The 19,320-nt window shown below is 35.0% G+C and overlaps 1 protein-coding gene across 7 annotated transcripts in view; it reads left to right on the top strand.

Annotated features, from left to right (window-relative positions):
• The window catches only part of SHOC2 (SHOC2 leucine rich repeat scaffold protein), a 103,899-nt gene that overhangs the window by 74,313 nt on the left and 10,266 nt on the right, over positions 1 to 19,320 (top strand). For all 7 annotated transcript variants that reach the window (XM_081234223.1, XM_081234217.1, XM_081234220.1 and 4 more), the window contains 2 exons: positions 11,286 to 11,416; positions 16,138 to 16,326. In XM_081234223.1, the coding sequence (XP_081090349.1) occupies positions 11,286 to 11,416; positions 16,138 to 16,326 (320 nt within the window). The remainder of the gene's footprint in view (positions 1 to 11,285; positions 11,417 to 16,137; positions 16,327 to 19,320) is intronic.

Raw genomic sequence — 19,320 nt, 5'->3', positions numbered from 1 at the left:
TTTGTTTTCTGTGATCTGTGTGTTATTTAAAAGTATGTTATTTAGTTCCCAACATCTGACAGTTTTCCAAGGGTTTTTCTGTTACTGATTTCTAATTTAATTCCATTGTGGTCAAGAACATACTTTGTGTGACTTGAATCATTTAAATGTATTGAGACTTATTTTATGGCTCAGTGTATGGTCTATCTTGATAAGTATTCCATGTGCAATTGAATGTGTATTCTATTTTTGTTGAGTAATGTAGATGAGGCAATCAGTGAATTTATTCTACTACTTGCCCTTTTTGGTCTCTTTTCCTCCCAATTTTTATTAGCTTTATTGTTAGGGCATGCAACATTTATGTTATGTCTTGTTATGCCAGTCTGTATTTTTATTTTAGTCATAATGTTCATCAACAATGCTGTTGCCATAACTGCCCAAATCATTTCTTGGTTGGCTGAAGTCAGTCTTGTAGTAGTTTTCTCAGAAATGGTTCATGAACAGTAGTTCCCTAGTTCTTGTATGTTTGTAACCTTTATACTTAAAGAACAGTTCGATGGATATAAAAATCACTGGGTTCAACTACTTTTCCTTGAGCATTTTAGGAGAACTAGGAGGTAGCTCTGTTGTCTTCTGGAATTGAATATAAAGTATGAGGCCAGTCTAATTTTTTTTCCATTATAAGTGACTTAATCTTTGTGCCTGGCCACCCAAAGTGTTCTTTATTTCTAAAGTTTAAGAACTGTATTATATCCCAGGGCCCATTTCCCTGGGATACTCTGAGCCAGTTCAACATATAGGTTTAATCTTTATTTCAGTATAGTTTTCTTAAATTACATATTGACATATTTACTTTGTGTTGTATGTTCTTACATTGAAATATGTCTACATTTGCTTATTTTGAACAACCAACTAATTTTAATAGTAAAGGAGGAAAGAGAGAGTAATGCATTTTAACATGATCACTTTTCGGTGGAATGAAACATGAAAGCACTTTAGAAAAGAAACTTCTTTTATAAAATTAAAGGCTTGCTCAGTCTTAGAAAAGTAAAGGTTGTTTACTCTAGCAAATCAGACAGGGGAACTGAAATTAAAGATGCTTGAAATGGTATAAAGTTATGTCCTTATCACTCTCATTGAGGGATAATTATTGTATATTTCTTAGGATATTATAGATGCATATACTTTATTGTTCCTTGAGCATATCAGCCAAGTTCTAGCCTCAGGGTCTTTGTACTTTTCAGTTTCTCTGCTTAGAACTCTTTTCTCCTAAATATACACATAATTTCCTCTACTCTTTCAACTGATCATATGGATATATAGAGTTCTATAAAGGGCATGGTCATCAATCAGCCCTGTTCTTACTCTCAAATAATCTAACAATATTTTGTTATTTAATATTTTATGCATGTGTCTGTTTCCCTGTCTTGTTGAATAACAATCAAAGAGGGATGCAATTAAAGTACTAAAATGAATAGTCTTGGCAAACAGAGATAGCATAGGTAGTGGAGGATGGTAAAATCATCCAGTTAGTAAGACTAGGGTCCTGTGGATTCACTTCCTCTGACAAAAGGTAACTTCTCCATGTATCCTTCTTTCTCTTGGCTTTCTTAATTTTACATTTCTTTTCTCTCTTCTATCAGAAGTAATTCTTCTGTATTTCAAGTGTGTTTATTAATATGAAAACATTTGACTTCATTATTAATCTCTACTGGTTGACATGTTATCTCAGAATAACATAGGTGCCTCACTTCTAGCACATTCTACATGGTCAGATTACAAATATGTATTGGAAATCAATGAGAACTGAAACATTAACAGTAATAAAAATTTAAATATCTCATTTATTTTTATATGCTTTGATAGTTGTCAGCAAACTAATACAGTTGTTATTCCAAGTAATAGCAAAGTGGATAAGTATTGTTTATTGAAAGTTTTTATAATATTGCAGTCATTTATCATATACCATGTTTATTAAAATAATTCTTTTGCCTTTCTCCATCCCTCTCATCCCCCATATTTTGATTGTATAGCAGAAGGTTGAGATTTGGTGAGAAATCAGAACATTTGGGTCTTGGCCTGTTACAAATCTCAGCAGTCATAATTGACCTTTGAGATTCTCCCTCTCATCTATTGGAGAAGAGCAATTCACCCCAAACCGTCAGTGGCAAACTTTTAGAATATAGTTCACCTGATACTTTTCTTCTCTTTTCTGGTCTACTTCTTGAAAAGTATAACTTAAAATGAAAAACAACAACAACAAAATAACACCTATCCTGGAGAGTTGATGCTAGTCCCACAGAAGTTGCCCTGCTCTTTTCCCTGGTCTAAAGAAACTAGCCCTAAACTCACAATTGAAAAATCAAATCTTCTATCGCCTGACAATCACTTTTCCAAAAATCAGTTTAATTCTTTGCCTTTTCTTTTTCTTGTAAGTAGACCCAGATATTTAAAACCCTCTCTTTATTTAACATGAATACTCCTAGAGTAGTTATCACTCTTTGGCAGCACGCACCGCCATTTACTTCCAGGCTGAGCAGTGCCAGGATCACTGACAACTCAGGATGTGAAGAAGAGGCAGAAGGAAATGGGGAGAGGGGCAGCTGGTTGCCATTAAGTGAAAGAGCGCTTGAAAACATATTTAGAGTTTCTCTGATTTAACCATTAATCTGCCCTGTTGAAGAGTATAAAGTATGTTCTCTTCATGTAAATATTTTCCAATTCAAGAATCAGCTATAAACTAAAGACAATGTTAAGATTCATTATAGAAGTCGTTTTGTTTCAAGCTATGAACCTGATATCTTGAAGCCTTCTGAGGTCTCAGGTGGTTTTATGAAATCAGGGAGAGGAGGGTCTGAAGTAGGAAAAAATATTTTATTTTCTATTTCTTTTCAGAATGAGAGAAATAAGCAACAAGTCCTTGCCTTCAAGGCTGGAGCACAGAACAATTCACAGAGGTCTTTTTGTTGCAGTGGTCTCTGAAGAAATGTTACAGTAATTACAGTTATATCAACAAGCAGAGTTTTAGTGATTCAATTTTAGGTAATTACAGTGCTGCTTACATATAACAACTTTACTAGTTTTTTTTTTTTTAAATGGTGGCATTCTTTTGAGTTTTTGACTTTTAAGAATTTTTGTATAACTTTTCAGTTTATTTTCAGTTTCTCAGTTTAATGTTTCTGGAAAAAACTGTACCTTTGACATTATTTCATCGTTAGAACTGTGTGCCTTTTCTACTGATTTTTTGCTACTTTGTTAAAATAAGATAAAGACTATTTGAGGTAGAGTCTTACTCAAAAGTTAGACTAAATTAACCTAAAAATGCTGATTATATTTGCTGAAATTAAAAGCATCTAATTTTAACTCATAGCCATTTGATGTTTCCATATTTTAAAAACCTGACAGCATACGAAAGCAAGCTGTCAGGGCAGAACACAGAGCAACTTACAGTCAAAGTTAAGCACTTAGAAAACTGAATGCCAGTGATTGGCAGTGATCAGCCTACATTTATACACAGAAGCTCGGCAACGTTGATTTTATTTCTTAGTCACAATGGCTCAATATTAAAGCAAGTTATGGCTTGATTTCTAGGTTGCAGTTTAGTTTGCGGTTAACACCACTTATTGAAAGAGGTTAGAGTTGAAACCACTGCAGGGGGGGAATCACAGTAAATGCCAGACTTCTGATGTCAAGTTTTCTTCTGGCATAAGAAAGCGTTGATATTTTATCCTTACTTTTTTTCACCTCTTTTGTTTTGCTGAGAGTAGTGGACTTTGACAAAATGTGGATGACTCTTTGAACATGCCATGCTCTCAAGAAAGTGACAAGTGCTTTGCAAATGTTAGTTTCTTCACCAGAATAGCACATTCTCATGGGTTACAATTTTTAAAGTTCATCCTCTTCTACCCCACCCCACCCCCCCAAAAGAAAGGAGAAAAGAAAAAAAAATGTTTAGGAAAGTTGGAGGTATCATTTTTGTTTAAATAACCACTAGTTTTGGTACTAGATAATTTCATGTGGCATTTTCACTACTTTGTTTTCATTTTGTAATTTTTATTTTTAAATTAAATTTTTTTTTTTTTTTTTTTTTTTAGTTTTTTTGGCTGTGCCGCACGGCATGAGGGATCTTAGTTCCCTGACCAGGGATCAAACCTGTGCCCCCTGCAGTGGAAGCACCGAGTCCTAACCACTGGACCACCAGGGAATTCCCCATTTTGTAATTTTTAACTTCTAGAAACCTATTCTGACTCTAAAACTGAGAAGCTTATTTTGCTTTTGGAAGAGAAATTTCAGAAATGGTTCTGTTTACTGGGTTTGTGAGTTGATAAGCATTTAGAATTTGGTTACCATACTAATCTTTGTTACCAGAGAAAGTTTTTGGGTTTCATTGAGAATAAAAATTGGTTAAAATATTGTATTCACCTACTTTTCTACTGTAAACAATTACTGAGGCATGTCCGTTGGTGGAGCAAAATTATGGGGACTTTCCGCTATTAATAAGCCCTTTCCTTTTCTGGCAGGTTTCATAGACCCTTTGGTAAATGCTTCTGCCATTTTATTACAATGGAACAACTTTCTTTCATAGGGAAAGCAGTGGTATGAAGGAGAGAAAGGGATGAGCTTCTTTACTTCCAGTTCTTTTTTAAGATTGAGCCTCTTTTATCTTCAACTTTGTATAGCAAATTAAAATTTTATCAGAAGATTTTGACATTCTTTGTAGTCAGACATTATCACTGCTTGCAGGAAAATTTCCACCTTTACCAGCCTTGTAGCTATAGTGGCCGTGGGCACGGGATAGACAGGGATAAAATATTGATACCTTCCCTCCCTCCCCATTTTGAAAGGATATGAGTAAATGGCCGCTGTCCTTCAATTTTGGTGGGAATGAAATCGATATAGCCTAGTGGCACTGTCTATCAAGATTTAAAATATCTATATCTTTTGATACATCAGAAATATTTTCACATGTATGCACAGATATGTATTAGAATGTTCATTATAGAATTCTTTTTTAAAAATTAGAAACAAATGCTGTCAGTTGGGGAATGTTTAGATAATGGTGCGCATCGTAGAATACAATGGTTAAATAAAATGAAGTATATCTGAATTTACTCACCAGAAAATATTTCTGTGACCTGTTATATAGGGGGAAAAGTACGTAAACTTATCCGATTTCTGTAAAAATAAACACGGGAACATTAAAAAAAGTCCTGTATTTGTATATGTGTAAGTAAATGCTTACAGAAAGATCTCAATAGGTACATATTAGACTACAAACCATGGTTCTCTGGGAAAGAGAGTAAGTTGCATTTATATATTTTGTAATTTAAAAATTATTTGGTAGGATGGGAGGAGTGCAAAGAGTTGGAAATGATTAGTTCGTTCTCTGATATCTAAAAATGGGCTGCGTAGACATTGGGTGTCTCAGAAAAAATTATTGCAGATATTTGTAGAAGAACTAATTTGTACTCAGACCAGACAAATCTGATATGTATTTTAAAACCATGTCCAGTTAACATCTGTGTTTCATAGACAGGCTATTTTATAAGATGAGAATGGGTCAAAGAAAAAATCTTTTTATGAACCTTTCATATAATTTTAAGTTTTTGCATCTTGTTCCTAATGGAAAGGAGGACAAATAGTGAAATATTTTAGCTTCTATAATTGTTAAGAAAGTATGAATGAATGCCTGCTGTGTGCTTAGCACTGAAACAAATTCTGTGTGGAGATAGAAGTACATAGCAACCTCCTTTACTTAAAGGATTTTCAGTCTTTTGGGGGAGGTAACTAATCCATGAAACAACTAACAACATAAGACCAAATATAAGTAAATGCCAACGTATGATGAAAACAATGTGTGGCCAAGAGTCCAGTTATAGGGAGATCAATAAGGTCTTCATAGAATGGCCAGAGAAAGCTTCATGAACAAATATGCTGGACTCAGTATGGAATAAAAATGCATTTCATGAGCACAACAAGGACAGTCAAACAGCGTGGAGGCAAGAATGAACATATCATGCTTCTGTGTCAGGAGGAAACAAGCTCACTGGAGCAGAGTCGATGAAATTCACAAAAAATGATTACTTGATAAGGAGCCAACTGAGTTTGATTCTAGCTCTGCCGTTAATTCACTTTGCATATCTTATGCTAAAGTCCGTCCTGAGTACTCTCAGATGGCTCTTATTGCTGCTTCTTGGGTATCTTTCTTATCTGTCGTCTTTTTTATCAGAATGGCTGTCTAAAACTTCAAACTACCGTGCTCTGTTTTTCCACAACTTAGCTCAGCTCATATCCTCACTGTATGGAGAAAACGAGCCTCACAATGTAAAGTGTCCAAACATCTTGGTCTACATTAGTATAAAACTTCTCCAAAATGTAAAATATTCATTCAATAAAAGGCTGGTATAAAGATACCACAATTTTCAAAAGTAAAATGACTTTAGAATTAGACTTTTTCTTTATCAAAAGGGTGTTTTAAAATTACAAAATTATAGAAAATTAGGGAAATTATAGACAAGTTGACAGAAAAAAATTTAATCTTCCATAATTCTATCATGCAGAGATAACTGTTAGTGGTTTTTGTTTGTTTGTTTGTTTTGTTTTTTCCCGGTACGCGGGCCTCTCACTGCTGTGGCCTCTCCTGTTGTGGAGCACAGGCTCCGGACGTGCTGGCTCAGCAGCCATGGCTCACGGGCCCAGCCACTCCGCGGCATGTGGGATCTTCCCGGACCGGGGCGCGAACCCGTGTCCCCTGCATCGGCAGGCGGACTCTCAACCACTGCGCCACCAGGGAAGCCCTAACTGTTAGTTTTGATGTGTTTTTCCCCACTCTTTTTGCATGCATGTGTTTTTTACAATGTTGAGGTAATACAAAACACATGATTTTGTTATCTGGCTTTTTTCATTTAATATCATAACTTAGTCTTTCACATCTTAAAGATTTGTGTAACATAATTTTCATAGGTACAGAATGTAACAGAATATAGAAATACCATAGAATAAAATCATGTTTTGAAGATCTGTTAGGTATCAGTCATTGTGCCAAGTATCTTACACACATTGTATTTAATCCTTAGAGTGACCCTGTCAGACAGGTGGCATTATCCCCACTTTATGAGTGAGGAGATAGACTATGTTAAATAACTTGCCCAGGGTCACATAGATAATACAATATCCTTTGTTTTTTCTATTACACTGTGGTTCCTTCAATTTAAATAATTATTCATCTATTCTTGAACATATAGGTTGTCCCCATTTTTTGCTATTAGAAATATGACTATAATTAACATACTTCATCATAAAGCAGATTATTTTTTGCCATCCCAACTTCTAAGTAACATTTGTATCATATTCAATGTCACAGTGCAGTGACAACAATAGTAAATATTATTCTTGCCCTTATTTCTGATCTCTAAATTCTCTGGAGCTTTGGAAAGTGACCCAGCCCTCTGCTTGTTTGTTTTTTTCTCCCCTTCCAAAATTGACACATCTCACTGGAGTGTCATCAGAAAGATACTAGTGAAGCATCCTTAGTTAATTTAGGAAACAATTTAAAGGCAAAATTAACTTGTCTTTGCTAAGTGGTAGTTTTTATTGTTGCTTTTTAATTCAGTTTTCTGCCTGTTGGAATCTTAATTAATCCTAACTAGCCAACTCTCGGCCCAGTTTCCAAGCACTGTTATAAGAAAGTAATATAAAGGAGCATAGCATACCTCTGTAATAGTTCTAATTGCAGGAATTGAAATGGTTGCTAAGGTTTTTTTCACATTATAGTTGGTTAGACTTATGGTATAGAATTATCATAGTATTTTAAAAAAATATTTATTTATTTGGCTGCACTCGGTCTTCGTTGCGGCATGTGGGATCTTTAGTTGCGGCATGTGGGATCTTCAGTTGTGGCATGTAGGATCTAGTTCCCTGACCAGGGATTGAACATGGACCCCCTGCACTGGGAGCACAGAGTCTTAACCACTGGACCACCAGGGAAGTCCCCAGAGTTTTTTTTTTTTTTTTTTTTTGCGGTACGCGGGCCTCTCACTGTTGTGGCCTCTCCCGTTGTGGAGCACAGGCTCCGGACGCGCAGGCTCAGCGGGCATGGCTCACGGGTCCAACCGCTCTGCGGCACGTGGGATCTTCCCAGACCGGGGCATGAACCCGTGTCCCCTGCATCGGCAGGCGGACTCTCAACTACTGCGCCACCAGGGAAGCCCCCCAGAGTATTTTTGATAGCAATACTAATTCTTGAAAATGTAAAGTGTAAAAATTAGCTCCATTTAGTCATTTCTTAGAACCTTGATCACTGTTTTCTTCAGCAAAAGGGAAGGATGCAAATGAGTATAACAGGATAAGGAATATGAGGCATGGTGACTGCCCTCCTAGGTTTTAAGGCTTAAGTTATTCTATAGGCTAATATATATTTTCTGTAAATATTGGAGTAATGTTAGACATATCTAAGAAAGAAAATTATTCGTACAACAGCTTTTTGAAAAACGGTCAAAGCAAAAAGAAAGAAATGGACAAACATCAGAAAGTTGCTGGAAGTTGAAAGGCATCAAAATATTTATCTCCAAAAAGTTAAGTGTGACACAGGCATCCACTTCTATACAGGCATACCTTGGAGACATTACAGATTTCATCCCAGACCAGCACAACAAAGTGAATATCACAATAAAGCATCACACAAATATTTTGTTTCCCAGTGCATATAAAAGTTATGTTCATACAGTACTGTAGTCTAAAGTGTGCAATAGCATTGTCTTAAAAATGTACAAACCTTAATTAAAAATAGTTTATTGATAAAAAGTACTAACCATCATCTGAGCCTTAAGGGTCTTGCCTTGGTCCTCATAGCTGCTGACTGATCAGGGTGGTGGCTGCTGAAAGTTGGGTGGATGTGGCAGTTTCTTAAATCAAACCACATAAAGTTTGCTGCATTGACTGACTTTTCCTTTCATGCAGCATGTAATGGTATGTAATACCATTTTACCCACAGTAGAGCTTCTTTCAAAATTGGAGTCAGTTCTCTCAAACCCCTGCTGCTGCTTTATCAATGAAAGCTTATGTAATATTCTAAATCCTTTGTTGTCATTTCAACAGTCTTCACAGCATCTTTACCAAGAGTAGGTTTCACCTCCAGAAACCACTTTCTTTGTTCATCTGTAAGAAGCAGTGCCTCATCTGTTAAAAGTTTTATCATAAGATTGCAGCAATTCAGTCACATCTTCAGGCTCCACTTCTAATTCTAGAAGTCTAGAGAGTCAGCCTGTCTGAAGCTTTGAAGCCAAGCACTGACTTCTCCTCTATAGCTGTGAAAGTTCTAAATGGCATCTTCAGTATAAGGCTGTTTTGTCTACACTGAAAACTTTGTTTAGTGTAGCCGCCTTCATTAATTATCTTAGTTGCATCTTCTGGATGACTTGCTACAGCTTCTACATTAGCACTTGCTGCTTCACCTTGTACTTTTATGTATGGAGAGCCATCTCTTTTCTTAAACCCCATGAACCAACCTCAGTTAGCTTCTAACTTTTCTTCTGCAGCTTTCTCACCTTTCTCAGCCTTCATAGAATTGAACAGAGTTAGGGCCTTGCTCTGAATTAGGCTTTGGCTTAAGGGAATGTAGTGGCTGGTTTAATCTTCTATCTGGACCACTAAAACATTCTTTACTTCAGCAATAAGGCTGTTTTCCTTTTCTATCATTCATGTGTTCACTACAGTAGCTCTTTTAATTTCCTTCAAGAAATTTTCCTTTGCATTCACAACTCAGCTGACGGGCGCAAGAGGCCTAGCTTTCAACCTAGCTGTCCACATGCCTTTCTCACTAAGCTTAATCATTTCTAGCTTTTTATTTAAAGTGAAAGACATGCGACTGTAACTTTCACTTGGTTAGAGGTCACTGTAGGGTTATTATTGGCCTAATTTCAATATTGTTGTATCTCAGGGGAGAGGGAGAGAGACAGGGAAGCAGCTGGTCAGTGGAGCAGACAATACACACAGCATTTATCAGTTTAAGTTCACCGTCTTAAATGGGTTCAGTTCGTGGCACCCCCAAACAATTATACTAGTGACATCAAAGATCACTGATCATAGATCACCATAACAAGTATAATAATAATGGAAAAGTTTGAAATATAGCAAGAATTACTAAAATGTGGCACAGAGACATTAAGTGAGCAAATGATGTTGGAAAATGGCACCAATAGACTTGTTCAATGCATGGTTGCCATAAACCTTCAATACGTAAAGTTGCAGTATCTGTGAAGCACAATAAAGCAAAGTACAGTAAAATGAAGTATGCCTGTAATTTCTAATACTGGTAATACTGTTTAATTTAAAACTAGAGGCTACATTTAACATTTTAACCTAGCCCAACTAAAAATGTTATAGCAACAATTGCAATGTGGAATCAGAAAAGAAATTAACCAGTCATGGCAAAGAAATACATTGAACTAAATTCTCATTACTCTTATCTTTTTTGCTATCAAAATGAACTTATTTTATGATGTATATTGTTTGGGAAATTAAATTTGATTTAAACCTTCTATGATAGCAGATATCATCATATTCATCCATGTAGCTTACATGTAGCTCTTGCCATGTGTCTTGGCAATAAAAGTAGAAAATGTCTATTTTTCTGCTTTGCTTATTTTAGGTATTCAATAGTGGCTAATATGCTCAAGCTGGATATGTTTAGATAATAAGAGAGACTATAACTTTCACTTTTGTTTGTAAAAAATTATTTTGAGAAGTTTTTTTTACCATCAGGTCAACTTCTTAGAGAAATTTTGGAATGTTTATATTTAAATTCACGGAAATTATTGAACCTTTCTGATCTCACAAAATAATTGTGCATCTTATATTTTAAATAATACCATTTTAGAAATTTGAAATTTTTTTCTTCAAAATTACATGTACATTTTTATATATAGCCACTTGTTCTATATTGGATCACCATCACACAGATACAAATGGGATTAACTATTATAAATTTAAAATATTTACTACTTTGATGTTATTCAATTAGGCCTTATCTAAAGGTTAATTTTTTATTAAAGTGTGACAGTACTTTCCAATAATTGATTTTTAAAATTGACTTATAGCTGTGTATTTCATTATTTCTCTAAGAGGGCACAAAAGTGGTTTCAGTTTCATCCTAATTGATAGAGTGTAGTGTGCAGTTTCTTGGTACAAAAAGTTAAGGATCTTGTTGAAATAGTGCTTCAAAGTAATTCATAAATACTGGTTGATAGCCTGGGACAGTGACAGGCTGATTGGATTAAAAAAAATTCCCTTTTTTTGTGTGTTCACAGGAAACCTGTCCAGTTTAAGTCGTCTTGGTCTGAGATATAACAGACTGTCAGCAATACCCAGATCATTGGCAAAATGCAGTGCACTTGAAGAATTAAATTTAGAGAACAATAACATTTCTACTTTACCAGAGGTAAGAAGTGCATTACAGTAAACTCTTGAAACAAGCCTGCAAGATAATGAAGGGAAAACTAGTCAATCTTTACAGCTGGGTAAATAATATGATGATTGAAATTGCTTAAATAATGGCTATGCTATGGACATATAGCCCACCACTAAGATAAAAATTCCAAAAAAGAAAGAGTAGATATGATTATAGGAACAGAAAGAAGGTGGAAAATCAGTGTGCTACTTTCCGCTTTAGCACCATGTAAATCTTTCTCATGTCATTTGGGACTTGACAATAAAAGCCATTAAGGAGAGGTTGTATGGCTGGTTTTAAAACTCAGCTACCCCACCCAGTTCAGTTATAAAATAAAAAAGATATTGTAGAAAGATGATAAAAGAATGACTATATAGAATACACTACTTATTATCCAGATTAATATGAGCTGCAACATGCCTGTGACCCAAATTATTACCCTGCTTATACAATAACATTAAAGCCTGTTTAGCATATACCAGTCACCAGAATCTGCTATTTTTTTAACACATTATTTTTAATTTGGGTTTTGTTGGTTCTGTTAGAAAAATATTTTCACTTTTGCATAGAGATTAATTGGGCAAGATGCAATATTTTTTAAATTGTCTTTCTCAACTTTATTATTTTTTACTCTTACCATTTCTTCTTTTGCTACCTGCTGTTTTAGTATACCCAACAACTAGTAAGTTTGCTTGTAGTTACTCAAGCATAATATCTTACTGTAGTATTCTAACAAGCAAAAGAATGGAATTGTGGAGTTATGGATTGATTGAACTTTGCAAAGTATTTTTTTCTAATAATTAAAACTATATAAGTAGCCCTATTATGTTTAGATTATTACTAATTTTCCCAACTGTATGTGTGTGTGTATGTGTATTTGAATTAAGAATAAAGGTGCTTTAGATGAATGTTTTTCAGATATATGCTTTGATTTATAATGAACAATTTGAGTAGGTGAGGCTCTAGGTTTGTAGTAATTAGTTTATCAAATAAATTTATGTAATTGATTTGTTTCTTAGGCATACAAAAATAAAGTAGCACCTATTAATTTGGTTCCTATTAATCTAGATGCTTGCGTTTTCAGAAAAAACTTGGTCAGAGTACAAAAATGAGTTTCCCAGGATTGTAGTTTCAAGTCTGGACCAGTTCACATAGTAGTTTTTACTATGACAGTATATCACCTGTGGCAAAAGAGTACTATTGTTAGTAGTAGTTTAGGTGGGATAAGGATTAGAATCCACAGATTGTAGATATCGCCCTGACAGCTAGACTGTTTGGATTTTTTAATTTCTGTGATGGTGGTAATTTACAGTGATCAGAATGGGTGAGGTTCTACTGTTTAATGTCATCCTCTTTCTAACAGTGATTCATATCCATAATAAGGGAAATAACTAGCATATTAATTAGACCTTGTTGGGATTTTTTTAGGATGTGATTTGTGAGCTTAAGTAAGACTGACTGCTTTTACAATGTCAATATGCCTAAATATAAAGACTGGCTGTATATCAAGTTTCACCAAGTGAGAAATTTTAATATTTATTTATATATCCAGTCTTATTGTCACTGAAGGGAAACATAATTATTGGAAACCTCTTAGGATAAAGACATGTGCTAAGTATATAATATTTTTTTACTGAAATAAGTCAGGATTTATTTATTTATTTTATTTATTTATTTTTTTGCGTTACGCGGGCCTCTCACTGCTGCGGCCTCTCCTGCCGCGGAGCACAGGCTCCGGACGCGCAGGCTCAGTGGCCATGGCTCACGGGCCTAGCTGCTCCTCGGCATGTGGGATCCTCCCGGACCGGGGCACAAACCTGTGTCCCCTGCATCGGCAGGCGGACTCTCAACCACTGCGCCACCAGGGAAACCCAAGGATTTATTTTTGATAAGAGAATTATAAAGAACACAGCTCTCTTCAGTCTGGCTGTGGAAGAAAGGGTGTATGTGTATTTAAACAGGCCCATTTTCAGATAGAGAAGCTATGGGGGAAATGCTTGATTGGCCTTGTTCAAATATTGGAAAACATTAAGTTTTATTTAAAAGTAGTCTATGTGCTTTGGAAGTAGTGTATTCTTAATGCAAATGTGTAATTATCTGCATTTATAATCACAATAAGAAAAATAATAAAATCCATTAAACAGCACTTAGACGTTCAAGCTGGCAAGAAAAATCAGGAAAGTGGTTTTCACTGGGGGCACATTATATTGCTGAAATCAGAGCTGGCAAAATGACTATATACTTTTCCATTTGAAGACTGTCTGAAAATGGACTAGTTTTAATGTAGACATAAACACAGAAGGAGAAAGAACTTAATGAATTTAAGCACATATACTCAAGGCATAAGGCTAGGAGCTCTACATGTATTATTCCATTTAAATCTTCATTATAATCCTACTAGTTACTGGGGTAGTCTCATCAAATAGGGAAATAAGACTTAAGAGAAGTCATGTTTTTGGCCAAATTTGTCACACTTAAATATTTTTTCTGGAAATATGGTGAGAGATATATTATCTAATTAATTCACCAAAGATCACAAGGCTGGTAAGTAGAAGATGTGAGATGGGAACCCAGATGTGTCTGACTCTAAAGCAATGATAAGCAACCCCAAAGCTTCATAGTATGACCTAAGAATTGAAAGGTTGGAGAGCTGCATTCTTGTTGCCCCTTTTCAAATATCCTCAGGTGTTACCATTTTTTCATAAAAGAATATCAATTCAATAATGTAAGTCAGCTCTAAGAATAATAAAAATAACATTTTTGCCATGAGACTCAATAGAACTCCTTTATTTACAGTGAAGTAGGATGTAGACATTTTCCCCGAATTGACTGCCATGAAAGTTTTCTCTTTCTATATTCTTTCTTTTTTCTGTGTATAGCAATTGACAGATGTTGAGTAGCTTATTCATGTTCATCATAAAGGACAAGTTTCAGTTCACTTCACTAATTATAACTTCAATTATATAGTTATTTTTTTCCTTCAGTGGGCCTTGAAAATCACAGCTGACACTTCAGGTACTAAGTCTTCAGTTTCCTCATGGTGGATAGCCAAAATTAGAACATTATTTTTTTTTGTTTTGTTTTGTTTTGGTTTTTTTTGCAGTACACGGGCCTCTCACTGTTGTGGCCTCTCCCGTTGCGGAGCACAGGCTCCGGATGCGCAGGTTCAGTGGCTGTGGCTCACAGGCCTAGCCGCTTTGCGGGCATGTGGGATCTTCCCGGACTGGGGCATGAACCCGTGTCCCCTGCTTCGGCAGACGGACTCTCAACCACTGCGCCACCAGGGAAACCCTAGAACATTATTTAAAACACACACCTCACAATGTTTGTTTTCTCCTTGCTTGGGCCTTTACATCAATCCAGAATATTTTCTTCTGCTTCTCTGAGTATTTAAAATTTTTTTTCATCCTTTAAGATCTGGCACACTCTCAGCCTTCTTCCTGCTTTTCTAGTTATTCCAGTATTTCTTCTTTTCTTTGAATTTAAGTAAAGAAGTGACTTAAAATTTGAGCACTTATTATAATGTGAGGTATTGTAAAGCTATTTATATATTTTTATTTCTTTAAAAAAACTCTATTATAGCCTATAAAATAAGACATCATCATTTTACAAATGAATAAAACTAGTGTTCAGAGAAATAACTTGCCCAAAGTCACAAGCTACTAAAAGATAGGGCCAGGATATAAAACTACTTTATAGCCTTTACCAGTGTTTCTCAAACATTAATGAGCATACAGATCACCTGGGAATCTTAAGACTCATATTATGATTCTGTAGAAGTGGGGCCTAAGAGTCCTCATTTCTAGCATGCTCTCAGGGGATTCTGATGCTGCTCTTCCTTGAGCCAGACTTTGAATAGCAAGAGCCTATTCTGTATACTTTATTACTGATTATATACAGTTATGTATTTTTTTCTTTTTCCTATCTGTGTGCTTTATTTCTCTAAGTGGGATTTAGTCTTCTTAATGGCAGAGATTCTTTTATAACGCCTAGCACTGTGGTTACATGGTGGGAGACTGAAGTAAGAGGGAATATGGGGTTATATGCTAAGTAAATACTTGTTTGGTAGATGTATATTCCCTCAGAAATTTACTGTATGGAAAAGCAATATATTATATAATATGAGGAAGTATATTATCTTCTGAATTTAATATTCCTAAAAGGAACATTTAAATTACTGAATGACACCTTACTCTGTGCCAAGCATTATATTAACCTTAATAATTTAGAGATAGGTACTTAACTAAGACCTGGATAGGACTGATCACATAGCAGGTGGCAGAGTCAGGACTCAGACCCAGGACCGTCTGATACCAACGTTTCTGCTTTTATAGAGGTCTAAAACTAGCCACTCATGAAACACCTCTTACCCACAGACATTTTTCTTTACCCTGTAGAGTGTTTTAAATAAATTAAAGCCAAAGAATAAAAATCAGGAGATTTAATATGAGTAAATGAATTTCCTGTTTCTTTGTAAAGTCTGGAAATCTGACTACATTGGCTCCACATTCCTGCAAGGCAACAGTTAGCTAGAGCTGAGTAGTGAGTGACTTTCCTCTAGATGAGGCATCACAGAACCGGTCCAACCGGTCTCTGTCATTTGTTACCTGCAAGGCCCTTTGAGGCATTTGTTTGGGACTGCTGCTCTGTACTCTACAGAATAAGTCTTGTTACAGTTCTAATTCTTACGTTTATTTCATTTCTTTTTACAGAGTCTTTTATCAAGTCTTGTGAAACTGAATAGTTTGACCTTAGCTAGAAACTGCTTCCAGTTATATCCAGTAGGTGGTCCATCTCAGTTTTCCACCATCTATTCCCTCAACATGGAACACAATCGAATCAACAAAATCCCATTCGGAATTTTCTCCAGAGCAAAAGTATTAAGTAAGCTGAATATGAAGGTAAGCCTCTATTTGTATTAGGGGAAAATAACTACTATGACTAGTACTTCTAATATTTATGGTTTATCTATCAGAATGGGTACTTGTTTCTTGATGATGGGAATCTAAACTGATAATAAGGATACTTCAGGACAATTTGTGTTAGACAACAAATAGCTTAGAACCATGCAATATCCTTAGTAATTTGAATAATCATGAATATCCATAAAAGCATAGTTGTAGGGATATTTATTGCAGAGCTTTCCATTTAACCTGTACCAACTTATTGAAATTAATAGGGATTTCATTTCTTAAAAGTACTATATCTTCAGTAAAATAATATGAAGCAATTACAAATAATACTCTAGTTTAGAAGAATATTAAATACCAGTTGAAATATTCTCAATTTATTAAGTAGGAAAAAGTTAAGCGTGTAAAGATTCTCTTTGCACACATTGTTTTTAAAAGCTGTTTTTAATGTGTTCAATTATATATTAAATATCTATAGATTTATATGCATACATATAGCCAGTGTTTACTAAAATATAATGTTTATCTTTGAATATCAGAATTATTTATGGGTGATCTCTTTTTTTAATCTTTTTCTTTTTATTGAGGTATAATTGACCTCCAACATTATGTTAGTTTCAGATATACAACATAATGATTTAGTATTTGTATATATTGTTAAATGATCACCCCAGTAGGTCTAGTTAAAATCCATCACCATACATAGTTACAGAATTTTTTTTTCTTGTGATGAGAACTTTTAAGATTTACTCTCATCAACTTTCAAATATGCAATACGATATTATTAACTGTAATCACCATGCTGTACTTTTGACTCTCTTCATCCATTTCATCTACCCTCTATCCCCTGCCTCTGGCAACCACCAATATGTTCTTTTTCTCTCTGAGCTTGGTTTTTGTTACTGCTGTTGTTTGTTTGTTTTTTTGGATTCCACATATAAGTGAGATCATATGGTATTTTTCTTTCTTTGTCCGACTTATTTCATTTAGCATAATGCCTTCAAAGTCCATCCATGTCCTCACAAATGGCAAGATTTTTATACTTTTTTATGACTGGATAGTATTCCATTGAATATATATACCACATCTTCTTTACCCATTGATTCATTGGTGGACACTTAGTTTGTTTCCATATCTTGGCGGTTGTAAATAATGTTACAATGAACATAAAGGTGCATATTTCTTTTTGAGTTAGCGTTTTTGTTTTCTTTGGGTAAATACATTGGAGTAGAAATGCCGGATCATATGGTAATTCTCTTTTTAATTTTTTGAGGAACCTCCATACTGTTTTCCATAGGGACTGCACCAATTTACATTCCCACCAACAGTGCAGAAGGATTCCTTTTTCTCCACATTCTCACCAACACTTGTTATTTCTTGTCTTTTTGATAATAGCCATTCTGACAGCAGTGGAGTGATATCTCATTATGGTTTTGATTTGCATTTCCCTGATAATTAGTGATATTGAGTACATTTTCATGTACCTGTTGGCCATCTGTATGTCTTCTTTGGAAAAATATCTATTCAGATCCTGTGCTCATTTTTTAATTGGATTGTTTGGGTTTTTTTTTTTTGCTGTTGAGTTGTATGAGTTCTTTATATATTTTGGATGTTAATCCCTTGTCAGATAGATGATTTGCAAATATTTTTTCCTAACGGGTAATTTTTAGTTTCTTTTTACTTGTCTGTATTCTCTATAGTGAATGAGTTTCACATTTGTAATAAGAAAAAGGAATTTTATTGCAAAAGGAGGAAAGAAATGAAAAATGATTTGTCCAGTGATTTAATTTGTAATGAACAAACTTTAAGCCCACAGGTAATAATAATTGGCTACATAACTAATTCATGGCTGAGGTAGGAATCCAGGAAGCATAGATTTCCTGCTTTCAGGTATAGTGTTCTTTATATTGTATCATACTACATCCTTTTGTCTTTGGTGAACCATTTCAAAATAATTGTGGTTCTTTAAACTACAGTCTAATTGTATAATTTTTAATTCTATGTATACATCTTCATAAGTATATGTATCTTTTATAATTGTTTGGAAGTATATAATAAGTGAACCAGTGGAAGTTCAAAATAGTCTTATAATCTTAAACAAGTAAAATGTACTGTTAACTAGTCTGGTTATATGAGGTTTACCAGTGGTAATGGCATTAGTTCTGAATGTTCAATTTGTAATACGAGGCTTAGACAGCAGTCCAGGTATTCATTTGGTTAAACATTTTCTTTAAAATAAATTTACTCATTTTTATTTTTGGCTGCATTGGGTCTTCGTTGCTGCACACGGGCTTTCTCTAGTTGTGGCGAGTGGGGGCTACTCTTCGATGTGGTGCACGGGCTTCTCATTGCAGTGGCTTCTCTTATTGCGGAGCACGGGCTCTAGGTGCACAGGCTTCAGTATTTGCAGCACGTGAGCTCAGTAGTTGTGGTCCACAGGCTCTAGAGCACAGGCTTAGTAGTTGTGGCACATGGGCTTAGTTGCTCCGCGGCATGTGGGATCTTCCCGGACCAGGGCTCGAACCCTTGTCCACTGCATTGGCAGGCGGATTCTTAACCACTGTGCCACCAGGGAAGTCCCATTTGGTTAAACATTTTTATGGATATTATGTTATTGTAATATGTTAGCTTGGAAAAACTTGCTGTTTTCAGTGAAATGATAAAAACTTTGCATAGAGCTTTTAAATTAATTTTTCTTCAAAATCGAGACAAATGGTTAACAAAACTTTTTCTTGAAAGAAGTCAAAATGATGCCTGACATTCTCCTCCTCACATAAGCATCAGTAGTAAATTTTTTTAATGAAAATGCTTTATCGTGCTAATAACTATCAGTAGTTTGGGCATAGGTAGATAAGAAGTTTAAATAGGTAATAAGTTTAAATATTATAATAAAAGAAAAACTTGGCTTTCAAATAGATGTTTGCTACTTGGGATTTCTCTTACGGATGATTTTGTGTAAAATGAGATCAGTAATTAATGTACATT

The sequence above is a fragment of the Mesoplodon bidens genome (genome assembly GCF_964165515.1).
Source record: "Mesoplodon bidens genome assembly, chromosome: 1".
Lineage (NCBI taxonomy): Eukaryota > Metazoa > Chordata > Mammalia > Artiodactyla > Ziphiidae > Mesoplodon > Mesoplodon bidens.
This window is presented reverse-complemented; position numbering and strand designations above follow the sequence as displayed.